This window comes from Helobdella robusta, assembly GCF_000326865.2.
Source record: "Helobdella robusta unplaced genomic scaffold HELROscaffold_45, whole genome shotgun sequence".
In the NCBI taxonomy this organism is placed as follows: domain Eukaryota; kingdom Metazoa; phylum Annelida; class Clitellata; order Rhynchobdellida; family Glossiphoniidae; genus Helobdella; species Helobdella robusta.
Genome location: NW_008705095.1, coordinates 437,064 through 445,885, shown reverse-complemented (window position 1 = coordinate 445,885; position 8,822 = coordinate 437,064). Strand labels below are relative to the sequence as shown.

General features: G+C 35.0%; 1 protein-coding gene across 1 annotated transcript; it reads right to left on the bottom strand.

Moving 5' to 3' along the window:
• Window positions 1-2,261: 2,261 nt before the first annotated feature.
• HELRODRAFT_193220 (hypothetical protein) lies at window positions 2,262-8,432 on the bottom strand (the record flags this gene model as incomplete). The annotated part of the gene is made up of 9 exons (XM_009026083.1): window positions 2,262-2,685; window positions 2,722-3,345; window positions 3,506-3,592; window positions 3,721-4,230; window positions 4,804-5,095; window positions 5,267-5,377; window positions 5,794-6,631; window positions 6,904-7,678; window positions 8,356-8,432. The coding sequence occupies 8 exons, from the start codon at window positions 8,430-8,432 to the stop codon at window positions 2,811-2,813; spliced, it is 3,225 nt and encodes a 1,074-aa protein (XP_009024331.1). The 3' UTR covers window positions 2,262-2,685; window positions 2,722-2,810.
• Between the last annotated feature and the right edge of the window lie 390 nt (window positions 8,433-8,822).

Below are 8,822 nucleotides of genomic sequence, written 5' to 3'. Positions count from 1 at the left end.
TAAATATATTTATATATTTTCTGTAAATTTGTGTTTTTTTTTGTATTATATTGAGTTATATTGCATTTGTATTAAGGAGTGTTGTGCTCTATTATTTTAGATTATAATCTGTCGTTTTGTGTTGTTTTATTTGTAGTTGGTTCATCTTCTAGACTGCGCTAACTCTTTATGTAAATCAGAGAGAGAGAATGAATAATTTCACACACACACACACGCACCACACGCTAACACACACACACAAACACACACAGTACACGCACACACACACACACACAAACGCAAAACACACACAAACAAACCCACACACACAAATAAACATGGCTAAGAGTGTGTCTTTAAACTTTTAATGTAATTATAAATTTTATCAATTTTATCAAAAAATATCAAAAAAGCAGTTATTCTCTTTCCCATTCTCGTCAAGATACTCGTCAAAATGCTTCCATTGGAACTGGTAGCTCCAATACATATAGGTGATCAGTGGCACATCTTATAAATCGTGCATCTCATTAATCCATTGTTCACTTGCTCATGTTAAATACCTGAAAGCCATTTCCTCTACAGTTAAGTTCTTTAACGTGTATGTTCATATTTTTAGCAGAAATATGCTTTAAATTATTATTATTATTGTTGTTGTTGTTTGTTTGTTGTTGTTTGTTGTTGCTGCAGAAATATGCTTTAAATTAATATTATTATTAGTGTTGTTGTTTGTTGTTGTTGTTGCTGCTAAAATATGCTTTAAATTAATATTATTATTATTGTTGTTGTTGTTTGTTGTTGCTGCAAAAATATGCTTTAAACTATTATTATTAATATTGTTGTTGTTTGTTGTTGTTGTTTGTTGTTGCTGCAGTTGTTTATTGTTTTCAACAATTTAAATTTAAAGATGTATTCTCTTATCCATATAAAATTTTAATGACTGGAAGGATGGATGAATGATGAATCACGCACACACACACACACACACACACACACACACACACACACACACACACACACACACACACACACGCATTCATACAACCCTTGTATATAAATACGTACATGAACTAACACAAAACACACTAACACTGATACACACACATATACAAACGCATGCATGAACAAACATATACAATCACTCAGACAAACATACTCACACATACACACACACATACACTAATACATGCTTAAGATGGTATGAGGGAGAAAATATTAAGAAGTAATATGGAAGGAAAAAGCATATATATGATCGTATGCAAAGTATGATGGGGACCCAAGAAATGCAGACTCACACACACACACACACACACACACACACACACACACACACACACACACACACACATACAAACACTAATCTACATACATACACGCACACATATACGCACACATACACACACACACTTACACATAAACACATACATGAGATAGTGAGAAGAAAATGTTAAAAGTTATCATGGAAATAGCGTATATAAGAACGTATGATGACTACTATTATACAGCAAACAAACAACATCCATTCCATTTTAAAAATCAGATAAACCTGAAGCTCTTTCCTTTTAAGTAGGATAGATAAACGTGTGTGTGTGTTTGTGTGTTTGTTTGTGTGTGTGTGTGTGTGTGTGCGTGCGTGTGTTGCATGTGTAGGTGTGTGTGTGTTGTGTGTGTGTTTGTATGCATTAGTGTATGCAATGTTTGATAAAATCTACCGAAATTTTATTTTATTTTTAGTCTCTGAATAAGTCTACGAAATTCATGTAAATGAATTACTAAAATGGAGCTTAAACGAAAACCACAAACAACATAAACAACAACAACAACACTACAAACATCGACATTCGAGACAACAACAACAACAATAACTACAACCAAAAACAGTAAGATTACAGCAGAACAATCAATGAAAACATAAAAATCCGTAATTTTTTAACTTTCAGCATCAAATCATTATCCATAATTAATTTTAATATATTTATAATTTAAAAACTATAATTTATAAAATATTATTTATAGATCAATTGAATCGCTCGTGTTTACATATTTTTCTTTCAAATAAATTATTATCGGCGTGCATTCATTCATTCGTTCTTTCGTTCATCCATGCATATTCATTCATTTTATTTATTTGTTGGTTCGTTTGCTCACTCGTGCTGAATGAATGAATGAATGAAATGAACGAACGAATGAACGAACGATTGATTGAATGAACAAATGAATGAATGAATGAATGAACGAACGAACGAATGAACGAACGAATGAATGAATGAACAAACAACTTTTATACAATTGGTCTTTTTTCTCTTCAAACTAAATCAGTCTGAAAATAAATGCTAAACACATACAGTTATTAAAGTCTAAAAATCAAAGAAAACAATTTTTGTTACGATTAAAGCAGACATAAAACATACAATGGAAAGATGCTATGTTTAAAAGCTACAATAATGTGTTTGTGTGTGTCTGTGTGTTTGTCTGTGTGTGTGTGTGTTTGCGTGTGTGTGTGCGCACGGTGTGGAAGTTCATTTTCACCAACATCAAATGAGAATAAAGAATATTTATTTTCATTCAATTAAATGCGGGCAGATGAAAAAAAATTAAAATTCATAAAGAGTTGTTCTTTATAAAAATAAAATTAGGAAGCTGGAAAATGTTAAAAACCATCTAATTATAAAACTAATTATTAAACTAATTATCAGACTAATTATAAAACTAATTATTAAACTAATTATCAGACTAATTATAAAACTAATTAAAATAAGAATAATTAAACGTGAATTTAATTTACTCCAATATTAACAACAATCAAACTGTCATGATTGTTACTCCATGTGTGTTTATAACTTGTAGCGAACGGCTGTTTTACTAAGGTAATCATCCCTATCGTCATCATCGTCGTCGTCGTCACCATCATTATCATTGTATCCAGAATCTTTTATGTATCTATTATCATTCTCGCCGTAACACTCAATGGATACATCTCTTTCGTTATCATGATTTATGCTGTCGCAATTGTTTCTGACATATTTTTTACCACGATCGTCACCACCATGGCCACCACTATCGACTTCACTGCCGACGGCGCTACCTCCACAGCCACCAGTTTTACTTTTTTTCAAAATAGACTTGAGTGCTTTAGTCTTGAAATCGAAATCGAAATAATTCAGTGTGATGATTTTGTTGGTGACGAAATCGTACTCACCCATTTCGGTCCTTTTTAGGAAAAACTCCCTATCCATCCACTCCACCCCACCGACGCGAGTGAAACAGCAGGGGTTTGAAATGTCGGATTTTTTCAAATTTTCAAATTTTTTGACGCAACTTTTCGGCGAAACGTTTTTACATCTGAGAGAAGAATGTTTCTGACTGGAACTACAAAAAGGGGAATGGTGATGATGGTGGTGGTGGTGGGGATGGTGGTGGGGTGACGTTTGATGCTTTAGAGGATGGTGATGTTGAGAGTTGATATTTTGGTGATCATTTATCACCATTTTTGACGGAGGTTTCGGAGGTTTGTTTGGGCTGACCGGACCGTCTATATTTCTTTCCGTACTCAAAAATTTTGTTGCTGATGTTGTTGTTGTTGCTGCTGCTGTTGTTGTTGTTGTTGTTGCTGCTGCTGTTGTTGTTGTTAATGTTTTTGGTGATTTTGATGTTGTTGATGATGTTGGAATTTCACAGGATAATTTTGGTGATGTCGACAATGACGACGATGGCGAGAAGGAGAATGACGATAAGGTCGCAGACCTGGAAAAAAATTCATCCATTTCCTCTGAAAGTCTTCCAGAAGTTAGGACGACAACTTCATTGCTCGCCACATCCACACTCGTTCCGCTGTTGAAATCACAATTCTTACCTCCAAATTCTAACGTTTCAACTTCATTCGAATCATTTCTCTTTTCACAAACCTCTCCCGGACAACTTTTAATACCCAGAGAACACTTACTACTAAAACAATTTTTAACATCGCTACAGCTGCTGCTACTACAAACACCACCACCACCACAACTATTGGAAAATCTACCGTCGCTAGTGTTGCCACCACCACTACCACAACAACAGCAGCCACAGAAACATGTTTCACTTTTGCAACTGGGCCCATCAGGTTTGACACCGGTCCGAATTTTTTCGTAAGAGCCAGAGTGGCGGAAAGATTTTGGGGATGAGGTGTAGACGCTGGAGAACTTCTGCCTGATGGCCGTGGTCAGTCTGCTGCCCACTGTGAGGGAGAACCGTCGGTGCAGTTTTGTCTGATTGCTGGTAGGTGGGAGGAAGATGATTTTTTTTACACTTTTACAGATGGTATCTTAAATATTATTTATATATTATATTTTTATATAAGTTAAAGAAAATTTTTTGACAGTCTTGTGATTTAACATCTAGATTTTAATTCTACCGAATGATATGAAATTTGGAGTGGTTTTGATGAGTTATTTCTTTTCATATGAGTTTGGTTTTGTCATTTTGTGAATAAAATGGATAAAAAAAATACAAATTTTATCAAATTTTATCCAGCTCAATTCATCCTAATTCATCCATTTCATTCAATTTGATCAAATTTATCTAATTTAATTCATCCTAATTCATCCATTTTATCCAATTTATCTAATTTAATTCATCCTAATTCATTCATTTCATCCAATTTGATCCAATTTAATTCATCCTGGCCATAAGGAATGTGCGAGAAAAATAAACGCTCATGGTATGTTATTAACCCTATCAAATCTTAAAACTCATATAAAATGTATTTACTTATTTAAAAAAACATCGATTAAAATAAAACTTATTTAAAATAACACGACAACCCGGAAAAATTTTTATACAACTAACCAGACATCCAAATTGTTCTTCTTGCCGCGAAAATTCACGTTAGCCTCATTCACATGGCAACAATCGCCAAACAAAACACTACTATTGCTACAGTTACTTCCGTTACTACTGCAGCTGCAAACGCTACTACAGACGCTACAGCAGTCGCTATCAGGACGGCCGCCGCACAGTTTTGATTTGTTTTTAATTCGTCTGCTGGAGATGTTGAGAAGAGCGTCGGTGACGTCAGAAGTCAAACCGGAAATTTTGTCATAAAACTCAGAGGCCGCGTTTTTGTCGTTGAACTTGAAACCTGGAAAATGATCACAAATAGCAATAATGTGCCAAATGGTAAACAGATTGGATCTTTCAAAATAAAAAATGGTAATAAAGAATAAATTTTTTTATATTTCAATGCTAATTAAAACATCAAGACATTATACAAAATTAAAACCACCAGCTATCCAGTAGCCCGACAACATACCGGCCATTTTGTTATGATCACGTGACGTCAGCATAGCCTGCGTGACGTCACCAAGTCGTTCGTAATTGGACAGATGGTCGATTACGTCACGCCACAAGGTGAATCCGCTTCCTGTTTTGCATTTCGATTACGATGGTGATTTAATTAATTTTATATAAAATTGTTAAAAAGTTGTGTTATTCCGTGAAGTGAAACTATTCAATTGGGTTTTTAGACAAATCTCATGGGTAGATATAAATTAAATGTAATCAATGGTAAATGAAATATACATATAAGTTTAATTGTCGTGAAATAGCATCATCTATGGAAGATGTTTGACGAAATGTCTTATACGTTACAGACTTTTGCAAATTAATTAATTTAATTAACCTAATAATGAATTTAAATTATTATAATTTTATGTACTTTTAAAATTATTATTATTTCTAATAATATAATTATTTTTAAATAATATTATTTTTATAATAATAAAATTTAAATTATTATTAATTTAAGTACTTTTAAAATTATTTTCAAAATTGGTGTACCAGGCTCTGCTAGAACAATGTGGAGCTTTCTATCACGTCGTCCTTCAACTCCGTGATTGTGGATCAATAGGAGTAGGCCGGATTTGTAAGGCTCCCAACCATCGTCGTCGTCGTCGTCATCGTTAGTGTCGTTGTTGTTGCTACTGTTGTTGTTGTTGTTGCCACTATTGTTGTTGTTGTTGCCACTGTTGTTGTTGCCACTGTTGTTGTTGTTATTTTTGCTGCTGTTGTTGTTGTTACTGGTTAAATCGTTTCCAGGAAAGGTTAACAAATTTTCGCAGAAATTGTCGATGTAGCTGTTTTGAATGTTGTTACAATTGATATTGTTGATGTCGACGACGCTGATGTTGTTGCTGTTGCAGTCACCATTATTAAAATTGTTGTTGTTGTTGTAATATGTTGCGTTGTTGTAACATGTTGCATTGTTGTAACATGTTGCATTGTTGTAACATGTTGCATTGTTGTTGTTGTTGTCAAATGAGTCAACACAGGTGAGATGGAACCATTCATCAAACAGGTCCTGATAATCTTTTCCAGCAGCGTTTGCGTTTGAACCTGCGACCGGAGAGGAACCTAAACTTCTGGACGGCAACAACCTACCACCATCACCCACAAGCGATATAACATTTCCAGCACTATTTGTGGTCTTATACGTTTGCGACGAAGTTGTCGCCGTACTAGAAGCCGTACTTGTCGCTGCTTCAATCAAACTTTGTGGTCTGCTGCTGCTGCTGAGGTCTTTGTAGGCTAGCTGCTTTCGTATGGATTTGAACCTGAGCACTACGGAACACTTGCAGACGAAGATGTCACTCATGTAACTCCGGTAGAACATATCAACCTGGCGAGTGAATTTGTAGGCTTAAGTTTATATTTTTTTATGTTTTAGTGTTTTTTCTGTTTCTAATTTAATTTTACTCAATGCGAGGAAGTTTTATTTGTGCCACAAATTTATCACTACCCATTCATAGTAGCTGCTTAGTAGGTACAAACCCCAAATGGTAATTTTACTTTTCAAAGAAATAATCTGAGCCAGAAATATTAAATTAGATATTTTTTATTAAAAACTTTGAAGAAATGAAATTCAAATGTTTGATAAGTGAGCTTACACACTTGTACGATATTTTCTTCTGTAATATAAAAATGCGAAGGACTGTGATTTTGGAAAAGTGGCGAGTCCGAATCGTGATTGGACCTCCTACCTCTTCTCTCCTTTACTGCAAAATCATTCCTCTCCCGAGAGAAGTTCAGCCCCTGAAGCGAGGTTGGCCTCTTCGCGTTTGCCGGCTTTGTGTGTTTTTGATTGCTGTCGTGCCGCTGTTGTTCGAGTATTTGTGGTTGATGCTGGGTCTGCTGGCTGGATGATGTCAACTGAATGTGGTTTTGTGGTTCTTTTTCATACGTTGTTGTTGGTTCTGCTGTCTCTGGAGTTTGACGTTCATCTCGCAGCTGTTCGCCAGGTTCGTGCTGCTTGTAAATAACAATCTCTTGTTGTTCGTCGTTATTTTGCAGAACTTTGAGCGGCAAAGGAATTTGAAATCTGAAAATTGAGTCGAAGTTTTCAAGACCTAGCAAGCAGATTGCATGCAGCACGTGATATCTGCTAGATGACATTGGGGATAAATGTCTGTTATTGCGGCTGCCACTGATAAACTTCAATTTACTGCTGATGTTTATTTTCAAGCTTCTTTTCTGTATTAAAGAACCAAAAATTTTTTTCGGAACTCTGCATCTTTCGGCTGAATTGTCGTTGTAGTAAGTGTTGTCACTGATTTTACTGAAGTTGTCGTCGTCGTAATCCAATTTGTTTTCGCCGTGTCTTAGGTTAATTTGTTGCTTCAATCCGAGAAGTTTGTGCAGCTGAGCGACTCTCAACCACCATCGACGTCTGTTTGAGTTTGCGGAATATGCCGTGTCGTCGTCGTCGTTGTAGTAGTCGTCGTCGTCGCTGCTGAAGTTGGCGCCGTGGTAGCTGACAAAACGGCTTGAACTACCTTAAAGTATTAATGACAATGATGACGATGAGGAATTGGTTCAAATGATAAGGATGATAAAAATAGCTAAACTGAAAATAATGTTTATTTATTTATTTTTTATTTTATTTATTCACAAAACCAGAGGGCTAAAAAAAAACCACTTATCCGGTAAGAAAAATGAAAAAAATGTTCGAAAAATGAATCGTACGTCTATAAATTAAGTAAAAACATAGGATAATAACAGAGATCGATGCACAATGATCGTAATGAATAATGAAAAAGTTTATAGTCAAACATAGAAGATAACTTCATAACTTAAAAAATGTACTACTGATATTATAATTGGTAAATGATATGACAGTTTTAGCCAACAGAGTTAGTTAGGCATATATGTAAATATTAAACGTCGTCGCTGCTGAAGTTGGCGCCGTGGTAGCTGACACTTGATAATAAAAATGATGATGATAATACGGTGGCTGATAATAGTAATGTCATTTTATATAGCGCCATGGCAAGCGACTGAGGTGCATTATCATTACTACAACAAGCACACGGTGCATGAATGCACGTGAATCAACTCATCACACACTTTTGCATGTGATAGGCGGGGATCTTTTTGTATTCGAACCCGGACACTTCATCAACAATGACAGGCACCTTAGCCATTACACCATCGCGCCGCCCACATGATAATGAGAATGATAAAACAAATGATGATGAATTAATTGATAATGATATATCTATCAATAGCTCAGTGGTGGATTCCAGTTGTGAGTTGTATTTGTATAAATAGTAAAACTCGATGTTCGCCAGCCTCAATCTTACTTCATTGCCACAAATGTTGGCCCGTGATGAAAATTTTTACGATAGAGCAAATGATAACTGTAATGATAAAGTAGATACATATATTGATGAGAGAATGATACATATGGTGATGATAGAATGATACATATGATAATGATAGAATGATACATATGATGATGATAGAATTATACATATGTTGATGATAAAATGATACACACAATGATGATAGAATGATACAACACCTGCGGAATG